This window comes from Dunckerocampus dactyliophorus, chromosome 2 (assembly GCF_027744805.1).
Source record: "Dunckerocampus dactyliophorus isolate RoL2022-P2 chromosome 2, RoL_Ddac_1.1, whole genome shotgun sequence".
In the NCBI taxonomy this organism is placed as follows: domain Eukaryota; kingdom Metazoa; phylum Chordata; class Actinopteri; order Syngnathiformes; family Syngnathidae; genus Dunckerocampus; species Dunckerocampus dactyliophorus.
This window is the reverse complement of record NC_072820.1, coordinates 29490209-29517569: the sequence shown is the minus strand read 5'-3', so window position 1 is coordinate 29517569 and position 27361 is coordinate 29490209. Positions and strand designations below refer to the sequence as shown.

The window sequence follows — 27361 nt, the reverse complement described above, 5'->3', positions numbered from 1 at the left end:
AAGATGGACCTGTTGCTTAATTCTGTGAGGTTGAGTGTGGGGAGACCGATCATTTTAGCAGCCGTGTTTGTGACGCATGTGAGTTTGGCCCGGTTGGTGACAGAAAGCATAGTGTGGTAACTTGGAACAGTATAGAAGAATGGGTTAAAATGCTGTGATCGAGCAACAACAGGAGGTGGGGTGCAACATATAGTCCTTTTAAGTTTGTGAATGGCTGACAGTCTTTGTCGGCCTCCTTTTTGAATGTCCGTGGTGTGCCGGTCAATGGTGAGTATATTGTGTAGAGTTATTCCCAGGTATTTGAAGGTGTCTACTGTCTTGACTGTTTTGGTGTTCATGATGGTGGGTGGCTGGTGTGAGGGGTGGGTTTGAACAGTACTTTTTTTGTTTTATTGACATTAATTTAGAGATGGTAGTCAGTGTACCACTTGGTGAAATGTATGACTGTTATGATAGTGGATTGATTGATAGAGAGAAATGATAGAGAAAAATGCTAGAATGGCTGTATCGTCTGAGTATTTGACATATGTTGTGGTGGGTGAGATGCTGAGGCAGTCATTGGTGTGTAGGAATGGACTCAACACACCCTGTAGAACCCCAGTGTTGATAGTGAGCACAGGGGATGTGGTTGAGTCCACCCTTACTGCTTGCAGTTTGTTGGTGAGGAATTGTGGGTCAGGTGGATCAGATGGGCGGGATGTTGAGAAGGTGTAGCTTCTGGATCAGCAGGTGTTTCTGTAGGGAGTTGAAGGTGGAGCTGAAGTTCTTAAAAAGGGTGCTGGCGAAGTTGCCTGAAGAGTCCAGGTGCTGGCCGAGGAGGTGCAGCAGGCAGCCCACAGCATCCTCTGTGCCCCTCTTTGCTTTTTAGGAAAATGGGGGTCCAGGTGTGGGGTGACAAGTGGAAAGATGATGTTCAGCAGCAGTTTCTCCAGGCACTTCATTATTACGGATGTTAGGGCTATGAGGCAGTCATGTAGGTTCTGTCGTTCTGTTTTTTTTTTTTTTTTTGGTACTAAGATTATGGTAGCAGTCATAGTGTGGGTACTGGTGGCAGCTTGGTGAGATTGACAGAACAGTGAGTGCAGTATTGGAGAGACTGCCATAGCACCCTGGCTGGGATGCCATCAGGCCCTGGAGCCTTGCCTAGCTTGTAGTGGCTCAGTTGGCACCGGACACCCTCTTCTGTGAAAGGGACTGGTTCTTCAAGGTCTGGTGGTGGGAGGGCTCCCAGCAAAGCCTGGCAGACGGATGAAAAGACCTGGTTGTCAAAACGGGCATAAAATGTGTCCAGATCTTTGATGAAGGTTTCCCGGTCACTGACTGTATATGTGGATTTGGGTTGACATCCTGAGGTGTCTGGCATTTGAGCTCCTGTTTGTACAGCGGAAGTAAACAGATGACCTTGTGATCAGCAAGTTTGAGTGGTGGATTTGAACGGGCACGAAAAGCATCGGTGATATTCCCGTAGCATAAATCCAAGATGTTTCCCTTTGTTGTTGGAATATCTACATACTGTTGGAATGATGGTAACACACAGTCCAGTCTGCAGCTGTTAAAGTCCCCCAGAATAACAGCAGAGCACTGGGATACTTAACTAACATAGAATTAGCATCCTCTGCTATTAACTCAGCGGCTGTGTTGCTGTTGGCACTGGGGACTACATAGACACAGTTGACCACAACAGGAGGGAATTCCCGTCGGAGATTGAAGGAATGGATGGACAGAGTCAGCATTTCAAGGTTAGGTGTGCACAGTTCATCTTGGATGTACGTGAGTAGGTGATTGCCGGAGTCGGGCTGGAGTGCGATGCTATTGCAGATCAGCCATAGGATTGCGAGAAAAACGGTCACCTTGTAGCTTGTTGTCAAGGCTGATCAGTCTGCTTTGGCCACATATAACATTTACACCTTACACATGCGCACACTTAACATATGCACATTGAACCCAGAAAAACATAGAGTACAATCAGTGCTGTCGCAGCAGAACGTGTGCCATCGTTTGATGAAGGAACAGCGTCTCTATTCTGAGCCACTCCCGGATGACCGAGCTCCTCACCCTATCTCTTCGGGTGAGTCCAGCCACCCTATGGAGTAAACTCATCTAATGACCACAGCCTTTTATTTCTTCTTTTGCTATTACCCTTTTAATTACTTGCATGACATATAGTGTCTTTTAGATGCAGCGTGTCAACTCAATAACATGATAGCATGATAATGCTTTGGTTCAATAGCGACTAGCCCCAGAACCATTCAGCATTTTAATAATCAGTCAGTTCACGTCACATTTTGAGCGCCTTTTACATCCACCATGTTGACAGCATAGTCAACCTAGTCATTTTAATTACTTGCATAATGTGCAGTGCCTTTTTGGAGCATGATAGCGCTTGGGGTCAGTAGCGGGTAGTCCCAGAGCCATTCACCATTCAGTCAATCAATCAGGATGTGTTGAATTTTGGGCGTCATAAAGGTGTAGTTGTTCTTGGTTCATGCACGAATAGCGGACTAGCCAATGAAAGAATGGTAGTTAGCATTTGTTTATGTATGCAATGTTGTCAGTACATTTGCTATGAACCTAGTCTTTTTAATTAGTTGTACAATATTTGGTGCCTTTCTGCTTTAGGTCGGAAGCGCTGAATGCCAGAACCTGACAATGTTTAATAATCTTTCGGTTTGCATTGAATTTTGGACTAGCGGTGTGTCCGGAGGTGTTGCGGCTCCTCTCTGGTTTTATGTGCAACAGCAGCAGCAGCAGCAGTAGTCTGCTGACCTTGTTCTACCGAGTGGCAACCTCTTCCATTTAGATTTATGCATTACCGTTCTATTCCGCTTCCTTCCACTCTCCCTCTCCTCTATTTCCTCTCCCCTGGCTGCGGCGGTCGGACAGAATGTAGATGAGAGTGATCACGCTGATGGCTCCGGGGTTGTGTTGTTGTATTTATTTATTTATATATTTCTTGTCTGTCGTCACCGCAGCAGCACATTTGCATCATGGGACGTGGTAGGGAGAGCTGTGTGTTGGTATTCATGTCCACCCTCGTGCAGGTTGACTGGAGCCCTTCGGAGAGTAGCGGGCACTTTTTGGCTGTCGCTGCTCCCATTATCAAGTTGTGCCCTTGAAGTGTGTGTATACTCTGGTTTGCTGCTAGATGTCTGTAAGGGAAAGTGCATGCTCCATGTCATTTTAGTACATCATGCTGATTGACGTCCTGATTTGTGCCACCTTTACCGCCACATGAAAAAAAAAAAAGCTCTGCATCTTTGGATGCCTGGCTCTCCTTTACTTATTTTACTTACTACTGCAGAGCCATCACAGAGGAAGAAATGGCACTGCATGATAATGCCTCTCGATAGGAAGTCGTCACTCGCCATCCGGAGCCCTGCATTTAAATATGTATGTTCTCCTGGGCTTTAAAAGGCCTTCCACAAGTAAAATTGTTTACTTGTACGTGATTTTAAATGCTAAAAATTTGTGCAAAGATGCTTCAGTCAAGTGGGAGGCAAGGGGTGACTCACGTGTCTAATTTGGTTATCACTTGTTGCTTAAATGCATTTGGTGCTGCTACATGCACAAACGTTTACAGTAGTTGGCCCAAAAATAACTAAGAACACATTAAAGGTTCAAAAAAGTATTGGAAAGAAACGCAGGTGGACGCTAACCTTCAGCAGAACGCTAATACAGGTGGTCCTCCATCTAATGTCTAACTCCATTCCTATGCTAACGTTATAAGTCGACTTTTAGTGTGAGTCGGAACTTAATTATATCTTAATTAACACCTACGTCACTCACACTGTACACAGAATACATGAAGCATGTAAACAGTGAAATACAGTAATCCATCCATCCATCCATTTTCTATGCCACTTCTCCTCATTAGGGTCGGGGGGGTATGCTGGAGCCTATCCCAGCTGACTTCGGGCGCCAGGCGGGGTACACCCTGGACTGGTCGCCAGCCAATGGCAGGGCACATATAGACAAACAACCATTCACACTCACATTCATACCTATGTACAATTTAGGGTCTCCAATTAACCTAACATGCATGTTTTTGGAATGTGGGAGGAAACCGGAGTACCCGGAGAAAACCCCCACACACACAGGGAGAACATGCAAACTCCACACAGAAATGCCCAAGGGAGAATCGAACCCAGGTCTTACCGGCCTCCTGACAAATACAGTAATCAAAACAGTAAATACAGAAATGTAACTCTTTACTTTTGTCCCTGTGGTTGTCTTGTACATTGGAATTGGTGTTGCAGGGGGGGGGGGGGGGGGGGGGGGGGGGGGGAGACAGGCCCCCCTCCCTTAAGTAAGTCTCAATAATGAGACCACTATGTTGGTTAATTGTCACTGTTCATTTCATAGGAACAAATCCTTTCAAATGTTCAGTGATAGCATCTTTATGGTTGATGACGGTCGTGGTGTTTGAGTGGCTTGGACCCGGCATGCAGCCAAAGTTGATTGGCATTTCTGCACTTTTCTGGACATATTAGGATGTCTAATTTCGCTTGACTTTCCTTTTCTCCGACACACTGCAATCAGAAAAGCGTGCCTCTCACTTGGGAGACATATCAGTGAATCCAAAGTTATTTTGGAATGTTCTTTCAGAGGGATAGGAGAATATCTGAATGTTCTGAACTCCTGTTTCCAATGCTAGTGTTTTTGAGTGGAATGATGCTGCCATAGCAGACGTCATGTTCAGGATGCAATTAATTCCACTCAGTTCATCAGTTGTTGTACTGATCCCTATATTTTGCACATAGCACTGGTTAGGCTTTTTTTGTAACTATACTAATGAAAGATAATGCAAATGATACTCTATGTCGAGAGCTCTGTGGGTGTCTGTTTTCATTTATTTGTTTATTTAGGGGTTTCCACTACATGTAATTGATCATGCCACACCTTAAAATTTATTATTTGTTTTACTTTAAAAACAATGTTAAGTAATAGAGTGTATGAATGGCTACACATATACGTTATATAGATTCATATATAGCTTGTTATTTACGCACACATTGACCACAATTACTTTGAAAACATTTTTAAAAGGTTAAAGGTTTAAAAGGTGGCGGAAAAACCCGTACACGATGGTGGACACCAGAGGTTGGGGCTGCCGTCAAGGTGAAGGAAGAGTCTTATCGAGCATGGATGGCTTTTGGGGACTCCTGAAGCAGCTGACAGGTACTGGCAGACCAGGCAGCAGGCACGCTGCTTCAGCCGTGGTCGAGGAAAAATTTCAGGTGTGGGAGGAGTTCGGTGAGGCCATGGAGCATGACTTTTGGTCGGCCTCGAAGAGGTTCTGGCAAACGGTTCGACGCCTCAGAAAGGGGAAGCAGTGCCCGGTCCACACTGTTTACAGTGGGGACGGGGGCCTGCTGACCTTGACTGAGGATATAGTTGGATGGTGGAAGGAATACTTTGAGGCCCTTCTCAATCCCACTGACATACCTTCCATAGAGGAAGCAGAGTCAGAGGACACAAATGCGGACAGTTCCATCACCGTGGCAGCGGTATCTGGGGTAGGCAAAACGCTCCCCAGTGGCAAAGCTCGAGGGGTGGACGAGTTTCGCCCTGAATTCCTCAAGGCTCTGGATGTTGAGAAACTGTCTTGGTTGACACGTCTCTTCAGCATTGCGTGGAAGTCGGGGACAGTACCTCAAATCGGAGTGGTCGTGCCCCTTTTCAAGAAGGGTGACCGGAGGGTGTGTTCCAACTATAAGGGGATCACACCCCTTAGCCTTCCTACAGCTGTCGCTGTACCAGACCGCCGTGGTGAAGAGAGAGCTCAGCCAGAAGGCAAAGCTCTCAATTTACCCGTCGATCGATGTTCCCACTCTCACCTACGGTCATGGGATTTGGGTCGTGACTGAAAGAACGAGATCGCTGACATAAGCGGCTGAAATGAGCCTCCTCCGTAGGGTCGCTGGACTCACCCTAAGAGATAGGGTGAGGAAATCAGTCATCCAGGATGGTTGAGTTGGTTGAGGTGGCTCGAGCATCTAGTCCGGATACCTCCCACACGCCTCCCTGGTGTGGTGTTCCGGGCATGACCAGCCGCGAGAAGGCCCCGGGGCAGACCTAGGACACGTTGGCAGGATTATATCTCACAACTGGCCTGGGAACGCCTTGGTGTCCTCGCGGTAGAGATGGAAGAGGTGGACAGGGGCCGAGAAGTCTTGGCTTCCCTACTGAGACTGTTGCGCCCGCAAACCGGACCGGGATAAGCTGAGGAAAATGGATGGTGGATGGATGAATGGACAGATTTCTGTAACAAAAATATTGAAATTGTTGTTTTGTTAATTGTGTTATTTTGAACTAAAAATATAAATTATTGAACAAGTCATTTCACATGTACGGTATTTGTATTACTCTAAAACAGACATCAAATTAAGTTTAGGTTTGTGTCACATAGTATAACATTTTTTACTTTTGTACTCGTCATATAGTACTATTTGGTACTATAGGTCAGGTAACAAAAGGAGACTCGATGTTTTAGACTCTCAGTTTGCGTGCTGTTAGTAACTTTGCTATTAAATTAACAGTTTTGCAATGTTCTCGGTTCATGTTCTGCTGATTGTTGAAAAAAGTTAAATAAGTCATAAAAATGATTTGTCATAATTTTACATAAATTGCAGATGCAGCAGCGGCATGGCACAACAGTGGCAGTCCGCCGTCCCATGCAGCCCACCACCACAGCTTCAAAAAAATCCTAGGGGAAACTGATGTATTCACCATGTTTTGCATATTAAATCTTTTATTCCTTTTTTTAAAAACAGTATAAAATACACAGTATTGCACATAGTAAATCAATTGCACTTCTTTAAGGTACAGATAAACATGTAGTGTTCTCTCTCTCTCTCGTCTCAGTGCTAATGTTATACATATACCTACCAAACAAAAAAAAGGAACATACAAGGATGGAAGTTAGTCATGTGTTGCTACCAATGAGTTCCATTACCTTGCTGTAAATTATCTTTGTGGCCGTTTTCTTTTTTTTGAGGGGGGGTGGGTTTGGGGTGACTCTACAATGTTGCAGAAGCATTAACTTATCGTCTATGTATTGTTGTTATTTTTACATATTAGCCTATTAGTAAAATAGAGCCCTACTTGACCCTATATATCAAATCAAGAATTAGAAATATATTTAGAGTAAATGCAAATATCTTGGCTATAGATATGTATCATCTCTGAACCCTGTGTGGAGATGGGTATTTATAGGCTAAGAGATTGAGTTGTAGATGTTTAAAAAAGAAAAAGAATTACAGTCGTCCCTCATTTATCACAGTTAATTGACTCCAGACCCAACAGATAAGTAAATTTAAAAAGTAGGATACCATATTAATAAATGGAATGTTATCGCATAGAAAACCTGTGTATGATCTTCTAAATATGTTTTTTAACATTCTTAGAGCCCTCTAGACATGAAATAACACACCATACTTAACTTTACACTCATCTTACCTAATATAGTAGAAATGATAAGGGATAATAAGATAATGATAACTCCCACCTTAGCATTGGGAAAGTTCTTTGTTGTAGTATCTCGAATGTAGTGTGGGCCAATTGCATGGCATTTAAAAAAAAGATTGATGTCAACCTATCATCCATTGTCACTATGATGTTTTTCACTTGATTGATATACAGTCTGCAAAGCATCTGGCATACACACGAGGGCTATCTTTGTTTACAGCAAATTGCTCAACTGTAATGTGCAGGCTACGGGATCTCTGCAGGAACACAAGAGACAGCCGCTGGTTTAAACATAGCAAGCTATCGAGCTCACTAGTTAGTCTCCAATTTATTCTCAACTTAAGAAAGGGTTTGAAACTGAGTGGGAAAGAAGGACGGCTTAAGAAGCAAAAAAAACTTACCACTTCCTCACGGAAGGGGAGGAGAAAATTTCTTCACTCTGCGTCCATGGCTGACTCCATGCATTGCAAGTTAAGGTAATGTCTATGGCGTCAAATTAATGCCAACATTCATGCGCGTAAAAACCATAATCAGCACGCATAAAGACTACTCTCCTCGTGCTTGAGTTATCTAAATAAACGTTCATTGCCACTCCCTGCACACTCACAGGGACCTGGGGACAGTAGGAGTTTAAAGTGACCAATCAGAAAGGAGGGGATTTCGGGGCCGACTATTCAGTGCCTGTCCTCAGAGTGCCATAACTCAGCAACTCCAAGCATGTAGAAAGCACAGGGAGTGAGCTCGCGCTTGGGCAGTGACTACACATGAGGAGGGAGCGGCAGTGAGAGGAGAGGACTCTTTATGCGCCCTGATTATGGTTTTTACGCACACAAATTTTGGAATTAATTTGATGCCATAAATGAATTGTAAGGTAATGTCTAATCAATGTAACATTACTGATGCACAGTGACCAGTATAGAATACTACATATGACTTATCTTTCAATATTTTTAAACTAATAATAGGCCGTAGTCAACCACGAAATCATTTAACACAGTTTTGAAAAACCGCGATATTCGAACCCCAATGTGGCAAGTGACAACTGTGTTTTCATCTTGAAAATCTTTTAAAAAAATGTCCTCTTGTAAAAAGCAAGAAGCCCTGTTCATGCATTGCAGCAGTACAACCACATGTATTTGCTGTTACCCTTCAACAGTATTTCTTTATCTTGGGGCTGGAAGAAAACAAAAGGATATTTAAAGCGCTCATGACACTAGTCTTGTTATTTCCGCCGTGAAAAATAACAGTGGAAGTCATATTTTCTGTGTTAGATGTGTGCTCGAATGTTTCAATATTTATTATTTTTTAGACTTTCTGTCACTTCTTCTGTGTTTGGAGGAGGTGGAGCAAGTGACGCCAGAGCCAGATTGTCCCATCCGGACCTTCTGTTCCACTACAACACACTTCTTGGTGAATTTTTGTTGTTTATCATATATTTATGTACTGTATATTATGCCCGCTCATTGTGTTGAAGGGTTTTGCGGGAACAGTTGAGAAGATGGAGTAAGCTTGTTCACATTTCTAAATGACACCATTTGCTGCATCAGGTGCGTCATCAAACTTTGTGGGACAAATGTTATTGCTCCACAGATGGAAATAAATAGTATGCCAAGGTGGCAGTATTACAGTACATTTCTCCTACTAATATTCTCCATAGTAGTCAGCCTAGCTCATGGGGCTAATGCAGTGCAAATTACTATCTTGTTTGTTCTGACACCGTAGCTTGGCAGCTAATGCTAATCTGTTGTAGCATGCAACAATCAATCCAAAAGACGACCAGTTATTGATTGTGAAGAGCATCACTACAAATATTAGATTGACAGCTGTCAGTGGCTATCACTATCAGTAAAACATCATACTCCTTACAACACAATATTCTTGAACTATATTATTGTTGTGTATATGTAATTTCTTCGTGCGCGTTCATGGCTGTGCTTTTTTGTACCTGGTTGTGTTGTAGACCTGAATTGTTAGCAAAACATGGCTTGATGTCACTCATCTTTCTAGCCTATCTTGGAGTCAATCTGTCAGTTTCAGTAGGTAAATCCATATTTTTTTGATGATCTATTCTAGGAATGTTATAATAATAGTATGGGGGCTCATTCCAGGGCTAAATAAGCAGCAATCATTGCTCACTGGTCTTTTATTTTGCAGTGTGCATATAGCTGTCAGTGCCACTTATTGGCAGTGAAAAAAAACATACTTGTGGCCATTTGTGTGTGTTATATCATAGTTATCACAACACAATATCTTCAATGCTATTATTGTTTTATTGTTGTGAATATGTTACTTCCTTGGCTTTGCTGTGAGTTCATAACTGCATGTGTTTGAATATGGTTCCTGGAACATGTTCTGGTCGTAACGTCACAGCCAAGACTGCGTCGGTTCAGAAAACTCGCAATTTTGACAACTCGTGTCAGAATTGTGTCAAAATCCCTACTTAATTTCACTCCTATTTCATAGTTGTTTATCTATGCCAGCAGTATGACAAAACTGTTTTATTAAGTGAGTACTTTGAATTTGTTCCAGTTTTTTTTTTTTTTATTTTTTATTTATTTTTTTTACTTTTTTTGGTGTCATGAGCACTTTAAGCTTAAGGAGTCTTCAGATGACAATGTGACGCAAGAACAAAGTGACTAAGTTGAAATGAGTCCTACTTTCCTCCGGGGTGCACATTCTCCTTTTTACTGCTGCTTATTAAATATATCCCACTAAATTTCAAGGTTTGTTTTTTTTAATACAGATATATATTTATATAGAAAAAAATGACCTTCAATGTCCCAAGTTTGAAAGTGTCATTAAGAAAATAAGTATAATTTATTCAACTTTTTTTTTTTTTTTTTTTTTTTTTTTTTTTTACCCCCGTCAAAGTCAGTTGACGGGGTTCACATTTAGTTCACATTTTATAGACAGATAAAAAGGTATTATAATTTTTTTTTCTTCTGAAGATATGAATGGTGTCGGTTGTTAGTGTTCAGTTAAAGTAGTTCTGGAGAAAGTGTATCCTGAACAATGTTACTTGTGCTTTGCTCTATTGGGGACAGGCTGTCCATGTAGTCCTTGCAACTTCACCTGGAAGCTGCAGGAAAAGACACAAGTCTCAAGGTGACTAGTATTCTAACTGGGAAGCTCCGGGCAGACAGCAGCTGCTAATCACATCCCGTGTCGATCACCAATAAGATAACTGGTAAAAAATAACTCTATTTGGACTTTTCAAATACATCCTATATCGGAGAATGTGTACAGACAGTATCCAGTCGCCCAAATCAACTCCAAAAAATTAATTCTGCAAAGCCCAAAAAAAGAGACGGTCTGCTGTCTTTACATAAACCAAAATCTCCAGCGAGCGTGCTTCTTAGACTCTGCTTTCGACTTGCGCTTTGGGGTCGAGGTGAAGGCCTCCTGGGGGTACGGCAGGGCGGCGAAGTGGGTGTCATCAGTAGGGCAGAGCATCTTCATGAGCGGCTGCAGCTTGTCTTCTTGCTGTTTGAAGTCCAGCTCCACACTACGGCAAAAGTGAAAGGAGGCAAAGAGATACAGATACTTCAGTTTGACTAGTGTCTTCCTTGCTATCACACATCCCTTCAACCAGCATCATCCCTTCCCCCGGCAGTGGTGGAATTAACCAGAAGGCTTCAAACCCTGAAGTAAAACAAGATGAATTTTCCACCAAGCGTGTTTGCCTATGTACTGAAACTGCCGTCAAAAAAGACCTTTCTTCCTTAGGCCTTTGCCCTTGGCGGAGGTAACAAAAGAAAGAAATGACTACAGTGAAAACTTGTTAGGCCTATTTTTCAGTTTATGTCAAAAATGTACAATATGGCATGCATTTTGTCGTGTTATTAATACACTGTGGGGATACAACAAACGATTATTCTTTTAGTCAATTAATGTGAAGCTTGTTGTTTCGATCAGTCGAGTTTCCGGTTAGGCCCTCGACGGACCAAATCAATATGGACCAAACTTAAACAGTTAGCGGTTTGGTCCACAACATATCAGGAAAGAGGCAAAGTTGGTTTGTGTGAATATCTTCTTTTGCCTAAAACACAAAGATAATAAGTCTACTTTCATGGATGACTAAGGAAAGTAAAAAAATTTGAGAGGCTGAAATCAGAGGACCAAAATAGTTGTTCATTAACTGGATAATTGATTAATCATCGATTAATTGATGCAGCTCTAATAGCCCAACTGTGTTCGTAACGTATTTTTGTGGCAAACCGTCCCTGTCAGCATGGCAACCTTAACCAAAAGTCATTGTCCCCAGCTCTGTCACCCATCTATGACATCATCAACCGATGATTCTGTAGTTCCTTGCTAACCACCACAGTTAATCCACAATTATCTGCTTTTCTTATTGATCACGGCTGCAAAATGACCCACAGTCAAGCCAAAGAAATTTGCAAGTGGCAGCACTAAGATGAAAAAGGTGAGAAACACTGTTGAATTCAACAAATAACATAGCAAAACACAAAGGTGGTATCTGTGGGGCTCTCGCTGCCTGGGAGTAGGGCTGGGAATCTCAGGATACGATATGATTTGCGATACATGGCTCACGATAATTAGGATATTTTGTTATGGTGACAGGGTGACACAAAAAAAGAATAATTTCATAGTTTGTATTTTGCTGCATTCAGCTGGGATAGGTTCCACCTTAGCCGTGGCCCTAATGAAGACACACAGTTTAGAAAATGGATGGAATTTTTACAGTATATGTTAACCAGAATACAAGCAGCAATGCTGCAAAAAGAATGAGACTGATTTAGTGCTACATAAGTGTAAACGAGATTTTAGTTTAGGTGTCTGACACAGTGACATTGTTTTAAACTCATTCAGAAAGCACCATATTTCATGTCTCAAGTAGATCAACTCTATGAAGTAAAGCATAACAAAAAGAAATATTTAGTTTATTATGGCAGTAGTGACGTATTCACCGGAAAGAGACAGAATGACCCAGATATTATTGAGCAGCACGACAACAATTTTCAACGTAAACTAACCACAAGTCTCTTGATTGAATAACACAACATTTAGCATTTGAATACAAAAATGAAAAAATTCTTTCTAGGCAGTTTTCTCCTTGAGCATGGTGACAAACGAGGTTGCTGTCCATGTCTGTCATGCCACCCGTGTGTCCTGTGTTTGTCAGACACGTCTTCCATACTGCAAAGTCAGCGTTGTCTCGTCCACGTTACAAAAGCCAAAGTGAGTTCATACTTTCGATTTTAACTGATCTTTCCATTTAGCTTCACTGGCCAAGTCTGCTATTACTTATTGTGTTTATTTGATTTTTGTTCTTCTTCTTTCCTTTCTTTTTCTTCTGTGGTCTCTGCCCAATTTTCTGCCGTTCTGGCGAGGAGCTTCTCCTAGATTACATGTAAAACGGTGACTTGGCTCACTGAGAAGGGACGGCGCTTGAAGTTTATAGTGGTTGTATTTTAAGAATAATAAAAAATCATTCAAGTAGTTGAGCGTGTCAGTAATGCATAGCAGGGTTTGATATCGCGATAGTTTGAGAAAAAGCTGTTTTGCCACACCTCTAATTGGGAGTGATGCTGGCTCCCAGCATGCATTCTGGTACTTGGTTTGTAATAAGCTGCTAAAGTTATGTATTTAGACTTAACATAGTTGTTTATTATTCCCTATAAAATGTGCGTTTACTTATCTGTTACATGTTGCGCTGTCATTCTGTGTTAGCACCGCAATTGTCGGTACTGTTTTGTCTATTTTATGTCTACTTTTATTTGATTTGGTTTGTTTTTACATTTTATGAATGACAATTGATTTAGGGGTATTTTGCACACCAACAAACCATATTTTCTTATTTAAGTCTTCTCTCCTCAGGGGAGTTATGGGATTTATCTGGACCCGCCATCACCTTAATCCCACATTCGCTTTTATCTAACTGGAAGGTTGTGCTAAGTGAAAACGCAGATTACTACAGCTACTACTGTGGTAAATATATGAAGACTTTAATCTCCTAAAGCTTCCCCCGACCAGAGATGATGGGGTAGGGGACTCGTGGTGATGTGTAGGGTTTTTTTTCTGACAGACAGACTTGCATAACGGCTCCGGGATTTGCTTCATGGTTGCTACGATCTGACTGGATAGACGCTACGACTTGCATTTGTGGCACCAGCTATGTGTTGTGCTCAAAGTTCTGTGGAAGACATATCCTCAACATTGTATAATCATTAGACAAATAGTAATAAATATACTATGTTACCACGTGGACACCTGCGACTTGTAGACAGGTGCGGCCTATATATATATGTACAAATCTTTTTTTTCTCTCTTTCAATTTAGTGGGTGCGGCTCATATACCGGTGCACTCTTTCGTCTTGCCCCTGCAGAGGCATTTTACCTGATGGCAGCCATGTTTTTCAACCAATATTGCTCATATTTTCCCCACGTGCTTGTAATTTCCCAAAGATCTGTACCAAATTCTGCGTGGATTCACCTAAACACCCCAAAGTTAGTGTTTTTTGTGGAGTCCGTTAAGTTGTGTGAGAAATTTCAAGTCAATCTGACTTACATAGGGTCAAACTTGGCAGTGCCACCCTTTGGTGTATTTGGCAGAAAAAATATATATCTGGCAACACTGTAAGGATTAGGGATGCTTCACTCGATCGACCACCGATCAGCATCGAGCAATTTTTGTGGAAAAGCATGTCATCTGCATATGCCAATCAGTGCCTTTCAATGCCTTTTGATCACCGGTGCTCATACTTTTGCAGCCTGCAGAGAACCCTGTATGCAGTGCAGTGTCCTTCTCTAATGTCTTGGGTTGTGTCCCCTTCCGCCTTTTCTTCACACCCAACATGTCTGCTGTGTGGAACTTATATGTCATTTGTGAGAGTGATTGAAAGTTTGCAGCCTGCAACACATGCCATGAAAAATATCTCGACCCAGGTCGCACGTCAAAAAGCTTTAATTTAATACAGCATTTGAAGAAGAAACACTTGACAAAATATGGTGAGTTTTCCAGGCTCGGTGCAGCAACAGATTGGAGCTAAAATTGGGTCAATGACCAAAAGTTTGTGATGGGAGTAAATTCAATAATCTAATTTGCATATTATGATGTCACCAGGCTCAGAAATGGTCAGATCCCTGTCTCCACGATACCAAACAGGCTCATCAAAATGTCTGATCCAATTGTGATGCTCTTTCTCATCTCTCAAGCAAACTCAGCCATCATCATCATCATTTACAGCGGGATCTTGAACACCGCTGCTGACCCTCACCCCTCATCCCCCACCTCCCACCCCTTCGCCCCACCACCCCACCCCACTATTAGCGGTGTTTTGACCACCACGCACCGTACGTCTCATCTATTTCTCCTACTGTATTGTAGGAGAAACATTTTTAGACAAAGTACAGTAGAAACTAAAATACGGCTGACATGAGAATCTCAAATGTGTCTTATGAGCTGAAGAAGTGCAAGCTTTGAGCAGTAAAATTTTTGTCTGGGACGTCGAGGGGATTCCCTCCTGCCACTCCGAACACGATGAAGCAAAGCATCGGCTCATAAATGTGCTGTTTGTGGACTGTCATGGCGAGCAGACTCGCTGCTGCCAGCGCATGGGAGTTCAAACTCATTAAACTCCTAAACTTTGCATAGAAACAAGCACACAAATGTTGCTCAGATTGAAGTTACAGATGTCCGCCATGTCCTGGTGGAAAATAGTAACTACATGACATGTGCAAGAAGATGGATGGTTAATTACCTATTTTTGGGGGACACTGGAATTGTCCTAACTTTCCCCCCTATACAGCACCCGTGGCCAATAGCACTCATAAATATATAGGAAAATGTACAGTTAATACATGTGATCGGTATCGGCAGCATAAAACCCTGATAACAACATCCCTAGTAAGGATGCTTGTTTTGCCAAATTTTTATCCCTTTATGTGCAACATTTCAGGAGTAGAAAAGTTTTTTCACATGACTGTATTTCTCCAGTCACCTCGAGCTGAAAAGCTTTGACTATTTGCGTTAATGAGTGGTAATAAAATGAGGCAGGTTTCGTCAAGTTTGTTTGATGCTCATTGATTTCAACAAAAATGGATGGACAAGACTCTTAAGCATTTTGCATTTGTTCAGACTCAGGTCTTTTTATTCAAGGCCAGCAATTAGCAATAAATCACAGTCTCGTAATTACTGTATTAGATGGAAATCCATTCCAATTTGGGGGAAGTTTGTCCAAGTTTGTGGCCCTGCACACTTCTCTGAATGTGTTGATCTTGCTTGTTAGTTTACGTACAGATAATGAGGGTCATTTCTAACACACTGAATGATAAGGAAGCGTTCATGCGTGAGTCCAAGGATTTGAGATTTCAGTTCATAAATATCTCCACCATCTTGAACCGTCGGATGTCTCACACGCATGATTCCTCGGCTGGACGGCCAACGAAAAATCCTGCTTAATGCGGCCTGTTCATCCAAGCAATCACCAAATGTGAAATTAATCTCATTCATTCTAGCACCGTCTCAAACGGCTTGTGCTCCTCTTTGCATACAAATAGTCCAAATGTGGATAAGAGTTGCAAGAAGAAGAGGGTTATTGAATCTCATTCCCCAGGCCTCCCAGAAAACTGTACTTTTGAGATGTCACTTAACATTCAACTCCAAACTGGCTTGCATTTTCAGGCCCAAGACAAAGCCCATCAAGTGGTCTTTATTTGCTTTTTGATTGCCACTTGATACAAAGACCAGCCATCCTAGTAAGAAGTTGGACTGATTTAACATAACTTTAAACACTCTGATGGTTGCATCCTGTCTGGTGTCGGCAAACACAAGGTTACATCCATGCAAGCTGCAGAGAAAGTTAACTCACAGCTCAAATTAGCGCCTGAGCCTTGTGTGATCAGTGACGCCATGTTTGCCTTGTGAGTCTAATGAGGATTCGGCAGCAACATTCATGAGTGTGTGGCCCCTCATTGCTAACAAACCCTTAATTGTGTCTTTGTTGTGAAGGCTCAGAGGGGCACGTTCTCATCCATTTCTACCATTTTCTGTTCTTTGGGAAAATGGGGACGTGGGATCACTCATATGTACACTTACACAAGCCACTATCACCATAATAGGATTTTCCTTGCTCTTGAGAGTAAGCCTATAATACTGCTGAGGCTGTTGTTGTGCTCCATCTGTGGATAGAAGTTATTATGATTTCCTTATATGGACACAATAACCGTTTAAGCTCATTTCGAAAACGGCTGTTTTTATGTTACATTTATGGTGTCTGTGCATTCTGTGAATTATGATAGAACTAGTTTTGATTATACGTCTTTTACTGATGTCGGGTAACAATTTATGACAAGAAGTCATCAACTGCAACCATAAGTAATATCTGGTAGTTACCATATTTTCCGGACTATAAGTCACTCCGGAGTATAAGCCACATCAGTCAAAAACATACAGTGGAACCTTGGTTAGTGTCATTAATCTCTTCTAGAAGGTCTGACTAACCGAAATGGACACTAACTGAATCAGTTTTTTTCCAGAAAAAATCATGTAAATCCAATTAATTACTTCCAGAGAGCCAAAAATGTTTGCACAAAACACGTTTTTATAGTTTGTACAATTATACTTTGACATGCAGAAAACAAATGCAGATAAATACATATAAATGATGAATGAAAGGGATAAATGAACATTTAAGCTTACTTTTACCTTAATTGAAGAAGTGATTCTTGACAACTGTTGCCAAAGACACAATATGGCAGTGAGATCAACACCTTACTCTTCAACACCACCTTCCTGTTTTGCCATGACTTATTTCTTGAGTCTTGAAGGTGGTGTCTGTGTTGATGTCGCTGTCACATTGTAACCTTAAATGTTAATTTATCCCTTTGATTCGTCATGTACAGTATATTCATTTAGAATTTTATTATGCATGTACAGTCGTCCTTTGTTTATGGAGGCTAATTGGTTCCAGACCTGACCACGAATTTCTGTGATATAGGATTCCATATTAACAAATGGAATATTTTTGTAGTTAGAGCATAGAAAGACTGTTTGATTTTATATATACATTTTTTAAAGAGGACCTATTTAGACTAATTTTTGGTTATGGCCTCCTATAGAGCAGGTACACACAGCACTTTCCTGCCTCCCTCACAAATGGTCTGTGTAATTTACTCCACCCCCTTCCTCCAGGTGCGCCTCCTGCCGAGCCCACCCCCCTGTGATTGGTTACACTCCAAAGCGCTCCTGAGGACTTCCGAACCGCTGCCAAACCCTTTTTGTCCGATTACTTAAAATAAACACAGTTAGGACACTGATAAATTGTTACTTACAGCTTGCTCATCTGACTTTTCAACACGACCAAGTTACGCTGGAAATGCGTCGGACTTCAGCAACAGTTTGGCAGATAGTCCAGCTTCGGATTGGCCCATGTTCACTAAACAGTTCCAAAACAGTTTGAAGTGGCGTTGACAGATGAGCATATTTTTCTCTTTCTGGCCGGGACTCAGCAACTTCAACCACTTCTGCCTGATGCTTGCGTCTTTAGGCACACCCGAACAAACATTTTCTGGGAGCTAATGCTCCCATCGTGAACAGAGCGAAGCAGAGCGGGGGTGCTGGGCTTGCCAATATAAGGATGTCCGGTTTGCACTGACGTCAACACTATATATATATATTTATGTAGATGTGTGTGTGTGTGTGTGTGTGTGTGTGTGTGTGTGTGTGTGTGTATATATATATATATATATATATATATATATATATATATATATATACAGTCAAACCTGTCTTAGCGGCCACCTTTATAGAACAGCCACCTCCCTATAGCAGCCACTGAAAAATCCCCCCCAGCAAATTTACATGTTATAGACCCTGTGTATAGCAGTCACCTGTCCAACGTGGCCAGCGGCCACCCATTTTGTCTCCCTTGGTCAATATCTGACTGCATATAGCGGCCAAATTACCAACTCAAGTAGAAGCTTCATGCACGAAAAAGTTTCGTTTTTCAATCAACGAAGCCGTCGTGTGTAGACTTTAATTACTGAGTTCTAGCTCAGTCACAATCATTCACAAGATCCACACAAACTGTCAGTTGTTCCACATAAAAAAGCCGTCTTCTTTTGAGCTTGCTATTTCCTGGTCAAACATGTAACTTTAAGAGCATTTGCACCAAAACATTACCGCAAATTAGGCTGGGAACAGAACGTGCTCCCAGCGACGCTACAATAATAAAAAAAAAAAAACGCTAGCATGCATGCAGCAGCGGGAGCAAAAATGAATTCGGTTGTACTTAATTGAAGTATTTTAGAATGTACTCACGTTATTTTTTTTTTTTATTATTTATTTATTTTATTTATTTATTTATTTATTTTTTACCCCTGTCCTGTCCAGCCTTTAAAGCAGATAGAATTGTAGATCTAAATGCCGTCAAGTGCTCAACAGATTTACTCTGCCAGGGAGAAGTGTGATATACACTTCCCCTGTCATACAGAATTTATTTGACTTTGATGCTTGTTATAAAGCAAATTTGGAGCGACCTGACCGGAGCAGGAGGGGACAGAGAAGAAGAGAAAAGGAAACCGGGGGGGGGGACAACAACAAAAAAAAAAACGAGAGAGACAAGAGACAAGGACCACAGCAGCAACAACAACAATTGTGATAGAACAACAGAAACATACAGGACGACATCAGCAAATAAATGTCTGTGACAACTATAAAGACGAACAAGGACATAAGGACAAAACAATATCAACAACCACAATGACAAAGCATGACAATCACACATAATAGCAGTCTTGCTATTTCCTGGTCAAACATGTAACTTTAAGAGCATTTGCACCAAAACATTACCGCAAATTAGGCTGGGAACAGGTCGTGCTCCCAGCGACGCTACAATAATAAAAAAAAAAACATACGCTAGCATGAATGCGGCACTTGTTTGGTTGTACTCAATTTAAGTATTTTAGAATGTTATTTTTGATCAACCTCATCCACAAATCCATCAAAGTCCTCATCTTCTGTATTCAACACAAAAAAAGTTGTCTTCTTTTCCGTTCGCTACTAGTCTGTTAACTTATCAGTGTTATTCAGCTCCGAAGCAAAGAAGGAAACTTCTCCTGTTTCTTCTGCCAACTTTATTTCTTGAACGCGGCCACCAGACAGCAGCTCAGAACACACACACATCTCTCAGCATCGTCTCTCCTTCCTGCTTGCCCACAAGGCAAAGGTTAAACAAGCCCCACTACATAGCTGTCCAGCCAATGCCTGTAAGAAATGACACCGTTTATTTCCTGGTGTGCACTGGTCAATACTGTAATGCCGCTTGTTGTGGGGAAGGAGAAACTCACGTCGCCGATGCACTTTAATGGCTTTATTAACAGCGGAGAACACTGCAGGACTTTACATCCACGCCAACATAAACACACTTCCCAACTCTCTCCAAACTCACAGCTAGCACTGAGCCTAGCTCTCCTGCTCGGGACGCCCACAGTCACTTCCCGTCATTTCCTGATGAACTAAAGCTGTAATGTCATTCTGCCGTATAAAAAGTAAAATATAAAAAACAAGCGTAAGACATTACTAGCACAGCTTTAAATTTAAACGATTTCAAGTGTTTGTTTATTTTTACGTAATTTGGGCTTCCAGCTCATAAAACCCACAAAAACAGGAATTCAAAAAATTTGCATACTGTGAAGAAATCACCATTTACTTCTCAGTTTTTGCAGGAAAAAAAAGAAAGAAATTAGGATGACATCAAATCAATCAAAATATGGTACTTTCAAAACGATATGTCAATCTTCAATACTTGGTGGGGAATCCCTTTGCCTTAATCACTGCCTCGATGCCACGTGGCATTGAAGCAATCAGCCTGTGGCATTGCCTGGGAGTTATGGAAGCCCAGATTTCCTTGATGCTTGCTGTCAGCTCTTCTTTGTTGTTGGGTCTGGTGCCCCTCATTTTCCTCTTGAGAATACCCCATAGATTCTCAATGGGGTTTAGGTCCGGTGAGTTGGCTGGCCAGTCAAGCACTGTGATGGCATGGGCATCAAACCAGGTTTTGGTGCTTCTGGCGGTATGGGCAGGGGCCAGGTCCTGCTGGAAGATGAAATCTGCATCTCCATACAGATCCTCAGCAGAAGGAATCATGAAGTCCTCTAAAACATTCTGGTAGACTGTTGCGGTGACCTTGGATTTAAGAAAGCAGAGTTTACCAACACTTGAACCGGACATTGCACCCCAAATCATGACGGACTGTGGATATTTCACACTGGACCTCAGGCAGCTTGGGTTCTGTTCCTCACCCGTCTTCCTCCAAACCCTTGGACCTTGATTCCCAAATGAAAGGCACACTTTACTTTCATGGGAAAAGAGGACCTTGGACCACTGGCCAACAGTCCAGTCCTTCTTCTCCTTGGCCCAGTGGAGACGCTTCCTATGTTGGCTCAGGTTCAGAAGTGGCTCGATCCGAGGAACCCGACAGTTGTAGCCCATCTCCCGGATACGTCTGAATGTGGTGGTTTTTGAAGCAGTGACTCCCGCCTCATTCCACTCTTTCTGGATCTCTGCCAGATTCTTGAATCTTCCCTGTTTGATAATCCGCTGAAGCCCACGGTCATCTCTTTGCTGGTGCATCTTCTCCTGCCACATTTTGCCCTTCCTCTAGACTTTCCATTGATATGGTTGGAAACAGCACTCTGTGAACAACCAGCCTCCTTAGCTATGAACTTTTGTGGCTTACCCGTCTATGGAGGGTATCAATGATGGTCTTCTGGCCAGTTGTCATGTCTGCAGTCTTCCCCATATTGAACCCAACTGAGACAATTGAACCAAACTGAAGCAATTTAATGACACCTGGGGAAGCCTGTGCAGGTGATTTGAGTTTAGTAGATGATTAGTGTGTGACACTCAGTTTAAAACATTCATGCCCTGCAAAATTTGGGCTGATTTCTTCACAGTATTCTAATTTTTTGAATTCCTGTTTTCGTGGGTTTAATGAGCTGGAAGCCCAAATTATGTAAAAATAAACAAACCAACACTTGAAATCGTTTAAATTGTGGGCCCTGAATCTATAATCTATGAAAGTTTATCTATGTATGTATATATGTATGTATGTATGTATAGAAATATATTCACACCTGAATAGTCGCAGGACCAGTCAAAACTATGGAGAAAAAAAAAAGTCATGCCAGACGAACAGTAGTGCATTTTTAATCCTTTACTCAATGTATATTCTTTGAGAATTTGAGTTATGGGAGTAATGGGTCTGGGCTGATATCACAATTGATGTACATTTTTCCGGAGAAGCATGGGCAAGGTCTTGTTTTTGTCCATTTTTTGCAGAAAAGCATTTTTCAGTGTCGAGACGGTGAGTGTTAACTCATTTTTTATTTTGACTTTACTTTGAGTTTGTCTTTTTACTCTCTGTACAAAGGAGCGGTCAAAACCTCTCCTTAATAGGAAACGGTTTGTTGGTACAGGGGAGTAATCATCTCATCTTTTGAAAGCTCTTCAAAAGGACGTTTCTGTGAAAGTTTTACCAGTCTCCGGTGTCATTTATCAGTACTTCCAAATGTCATCGGGCTGGCGGCGTCACTTTTCTATCACAGTCACAGTTGAAAGGCAGCGCTTTTGACCTTAGTCTTTCGCCGACCATTTGTTCTCACCTACCCGTCTATGTCAGCGGTCCCCAACCTTTTTGGACCGACATAACGGTTGGTGTTCCCACAAATCTCCCACAAAAAAGGGAAGGAGGGGTATTGAAGAAAGTGGGACGGGTCGCTGCTCACAATAAACAACATATACATGCAAAAACTATGGGATTTGTAACTGTATGTCATTTTTAAAATAAAATAATGGCCCATTTTTCCAAAATGTATATGCATTTACATAAAATTTGATGTAGTTATTTAAAATGAAATGAAAATGAAAAGTGGGGTCAAATCTGGCCTGCACTGCAGGTTAATCCGGCCCGTGGAACTGTTTTGAAAATAGCAGAGTTGGCCCGCCTCGTGGAGCTTACCAAAGAAGTGCTTACTGCGAGCTGCGTAATTAAGCGATTCCATCTACTACTCCGGCATTTTCATTTTAAAAGTGGAAACAATATTGTTTATAGCACAAAATTCACAACCATTCTTAATAAGCCAAAAAGTCAAAATAGTTTATCTGTACATGACTAAAAACGGCAGGACTTTAACTATTCCACCCTGTCTGTACAAAAGAATACCTTAAAGAGGCCTAAGACAGTCAAAAGTGATCATTTTAACTACAGCAAAGCATGCTGGAAATGCGTAATCTGCCCATTCCACAGCTGCAAGCTCTTCTGGGTTACAGATCTCACGAATTGTGACGTTTTTGTGTTGATATGAAATACTGTAGCTTTTGCCTGGGCACTGACACAGAATGACGAAGAGATGCTCGATCAACAGTCACTTCACTGGAACAAGCAACCATGCCAAAACCACCATAGTCGTATATTCGCAGACTGTCGGAATGTAGAAATTTCAAGCAGGAATGAATGGATACAAAAAAATGTGCATTCCCCCTAAGATGTTAAAAAATTTAAAAAAATAAATAAAAAAATAGTCCATCCACACGGGTGAAGTATGTCCGCATAAAGACACATTCACCAGCTGTCATTTGCATTTTGTCCCAACCTGAAAACTCAACCACAGGGGTGCATTTTCCAATCTCGGCATTGCGCGCGCAGGGAACCGGAATAAAATGTTATGCTTACTTATCTCTTCGTCAGTGCTAATGAAACACTTTCTCAAAATCTGACCACACTAACTACTATTTTTTCACCCTGGATTATTGGGGCATGTCCTGTGGTGTTGGCAACTTCAAGCAAGCATCTGTGTGTATGCACTGATGATGCATATGAGTGTGCTTCATTCCCCTATTTTGTTGGTTAAAAGTACGAGACGGTTTTAAGGATTTTAATACTTTCTATATGCAGAAATATACAAATGTTGAAAATTTCAGAATAAATAATTATAAATATACAAAGTTTGGGGTTTTAAAGGCTGAGTTTTGACACCCTGTGCGATTGATTTTGACACCTCTGGTCTAAGTCCTTCACAGCCACATTAACACCTCACCTCACTTTTTCTTTAGCTTTTATGATCCCGCCACCTTCATCTCTTTTCTAGTGCACCTTACTCTTTGTCTGTGAATCACTCTGACCGTGCACACTGGCCACTCCTGTAGCTATGGTAACCACTTCACTAACCAATCCTGGCAAACCTTCTTTTATATATCTATATCTACAGAGTGAGAGGGAGGGAGAGAAAGATATGTTCCAGTACCAGGACAGCGGCATGCTGCACGGTAATTCCAATAATGTAATCAGCCTTTAGCAACGCTTAATTGATTTTCATAGCCCCGCGGAATATACTTCTTTTGAATGCTTTGTTTTTAACCACCATTTGCACTGCTCTCACAATATTTTCCCATCGGATTGTTCATCTGTGCCATGCATTAAATGGCGAGGCACGCAAGCTAATGACAGAATCAGACTGATGGATGCGACTGTAGTCTATTGTGAACAACGGCACCCAGCAGCAGGGATCTCACCAATCAACTCTCCTAATTGGAATCACTTAAATCTGTCTCCCTTTATGCTTAGCACATTAACCCACATAGATGCATTGTGCAGAAAAATGTGATTACAGTTTTTTGGGTGCCTGCGGGGCCCTGCATTTTAAATCTTCAGCGTCCCTCTCATTACACTTTCTGCTCAGCCTCATCTTCTCTTTACTCCACTTCTCTTTCCACACCTTCACATATTACATCATCTGACAAGACAAGACGGAATGAATCAGACTAATCTTTTCATCCTTTTTCCCCTTTTCCCTTTCTCATTCAATGCCGCGCACGATGTATTAAGTGCTGAATCCCTTACGTTCACCGGGAAATGCGCTGCTTGGAGAATGATAACACGTTCTTGGAGAGTGCAGTATGGATGTAGCGGTACGCCATGACCACAGTTCGGTGGGTACCTCAATTTTAAGGTCAAGATTCAGTACTATAAGGAACAAAATGAAAATAATAAAACATAAAATAAATATGAAATGGATAAATAAATTAAAAATATACACTCAACAAAAATATAAACGCAACACTTTTGTTTTTGATCCCATTTTTTACAAGATGAACTCAAAGATGTAAAACTTTTTCCACATCCACAATATCACCATTTCTCTCAAATATTGTTCACAAATCTGTGATAGTGAGCACTTCTTCTTTGCTGAGATAATCCATCCCACGTCACAGGTGTGCCATATCTAGATGCTGATTAGACACCATGATTAGTGAACAGGTGTGCCTTAGACTGCCCACAATGAAAGGTCACTCTGAAATGTGCAGTTTTATCACACAGCACAATGCCACAGATGTCACAAGATTTGAGGGAGCATGCAATTGGCATGCTGACAGCAGGAATGTCAACCAGAGCTGTTGCTCGTGTATTGAATGTTCATTTCTGTACCATAAGCCGTCTCCAAAGGCGTTTCAGAGAATTTGTCTGTACATCCAACCAGCCTCACAACCGCAGACCACGTGTAACCACGCCAGCCCAGGACCTCCACACCCAGCGTGTTCACCTCCAAGATCGTTTGAGACCAGCCACTCCGACAGCTGCTGAAACAATCGTTTTGCATAACCAAAAAATTTCTGCACAAACTGTCAGAAACTGTCTCAGGGAAGGTCATCTGCATGCTCGTCGTCCTCACCGGGGTCTCGATCTGACTCCAGCTTGTTGTCGTAAAAACGACTTGATTGGACAAATGCTCACATTCGATGGCGTCTGGCACGTTGGAACGGTCAAAACTTCACACTTCGGAGTGGCCTTTTATTGTGGGCAGTCTAAGGCTGACATTCCTGCTGTCAGCATATTAATAGTCCGGAAAATGAAGTATTTCATGAGCTAGTTACATTTCCTGGCCCTCACCTAATGTCTGTAATTGGTATGTCTCTGTATGACTCTGAATTTTTCATATAAAAAAGTCCGATTATGGTTGCATGTACCATTAGGGTACATGGTGATATGGTTTAAGACACTTTCAAAAGAAGGGGAGTATTCTGTTTGAAGTCCTCAGACTTTGCCGTAGTTCTGTTAAGGATGGCCTCTGCTCTTTTATGATGTGGAGGGCCACTTTGAAATCCTGTCATCTTAAATCCTAGCTATTGGCCCTACGACAAATATCCAGCTACGGAATATAGCTATGCTGCCCACGTGCACTTTGTTTTCCGTCACGGCTTCCGCTTCCTTGCCTGCCTCTGTGTTCCTCCACCTCCACAGAGGTTGTTTTCATGGAGATGGAAGTAATTAGATTGCCTTTTAATCCTCCTGCCTGCATGAATGCTCTTGCTATATTTGATTCTGTGTCCAATTGACACCATTTTTTTTGCCTAAATCAACACTGATTCTTGTGCATTGAAAGAAGAACTCTGGTCAATTTAACAACTCCAAAAAGTCTGCCCTATTTATCGAGTTGAAACTGTGCCAGAAACGAGCCTATTATTTTGAAATTGACTTTTTGTTGTTCTGTGCATGTGGAGTGTTGATGGCAAAACCAAGAACAAATCTGAACTGTTTGTATTTTTATGGAAAATTTGTTTTTGTTGACTACTCACTGACACGTTAAAGTAAAAAAATCATTGGATTTTGTTTAAATAGGAACCCTTGATTTATTGCATTTTAAATGAGAACTAATTTTTCAAACACTTTTTAAAATCAATTGGTGCACTCTTGTCCTAGAATTAGGGCTGTCAGTCGATTAAAACATTTAATAGTGATTAATCACATTTTGTCCATAGTTAACTCATAATTAATAGCTCTTAATCGCAGATAGAAGCACATTTTTATCTATAAGTAGGGAGGTAAATGTCTTTGTGGTGAATGATTCGATACGCAACTACAATAACTACATCAAATTTTGTTTGGTTTGGTTTAATTTTATTTGAACATGCATGCAGGTTACGATTGAAAACATCTGATGAATCATTTCACAGTTCCACATGTCCAAAAGGAGTAGTAAGAAGCAAATCTTATTTAATCCTACCCCCATCCATTCCACATCTTGTGGCGTACATATTATTCACTTCCTGTATTCCATGGAATATTATTCCATATAATAATCAGTTTAATAATAAACAAATAATAATAAATAAAAACAAAAATCAGCCGACAGAGGGCTCCCGTCTAAAAAACACTTGTTAGTTGGGACACTCGTATGCCAAGGTACGACTGCATAAATGACAATTTAAAAAATAACTGCAGTGCTCCAGTAACTTCTCGCTTCTCTCTGGCAGACGACATATCTATGACAACTTTTGAAATCACAGTAGATACAATCAGAGTACATACCAATAACTTCGCTCTTGTTGCGAGAGCTATCTGCCAAGGCTTTGAAGCTAAATTTACCAATTAAAATACCCTTTTCTTTGTCCATTTCTGCTCAATATTTGTTCTCGCTTGTGGCTCCACAGTCACCACTGCGTTTCCTCAAACTAAAGTGTGGGCCGAGGGTCAGACAGGATGTGCGCATAGTAATTGCATGTCAAAAAAATCGTGCTGTTAAAGCATCCATTAATGTGTTACAAAAACATTAACTTTGACAGCCTGGAGGCAGTCCGTGTCATGTCCATGTTTGACTTCGGGTACAAACATTCAATACGCCACTGTTCTGATACCACCGAGATGCGCAAATGTTCGAGGATTATAAAGTTTTAGAGCTGATTATACTAAGGATGCATACACTCTGAAGAAGAAAGACTTTTCTGAAGATAGTTAATAGCTATTTAATGTTATGTTTGTTGCTTGTTTATCAAATCAGAAACAGCGGTGTACAGTAATATCTATGAAGTCTGTATTGCTTTATTAGCACATCACCATTACCCACTTGTAGCTTCAACAGCGTGTATACTTCC

General features: G+C 41.4%; 2 protein-coding genes across 4 annotated transcripts in view; one reads left to right on the top strand and one right to left on the bottom strand.

The window, feature by feature from the left end:
* The window catches only part of dock1 (dedicator of cytokinesis 1), a 233058-nt gene that overhangs the window by 88235 nt on the left and 117462 nt on the right, over positions 1 to 27361 (top strand). The window lies entirely within an intron of this gene.
* LOC129195101 (inhibitory synaptic factor 2A) overlaps positions 4414 to 27361 on the bottom strand; it is a 50542-nt gene continuing 27594 nt past the window's right edge. For both annotated transcript variants that reach the window (XM_054800838.1, XM_054800847.1), the window contains one exon: positions 4414 to 10972. In XM_054800838.1, the coding sequence (XP_054656813.1) occupies positions 10789 to 10972 (184 nt within the window). In that variant the 3' untranslated portion in view covers positions 4414 to 10788. The remainder of the gene's footprint in view (positions 10973 to 27361) is intronic.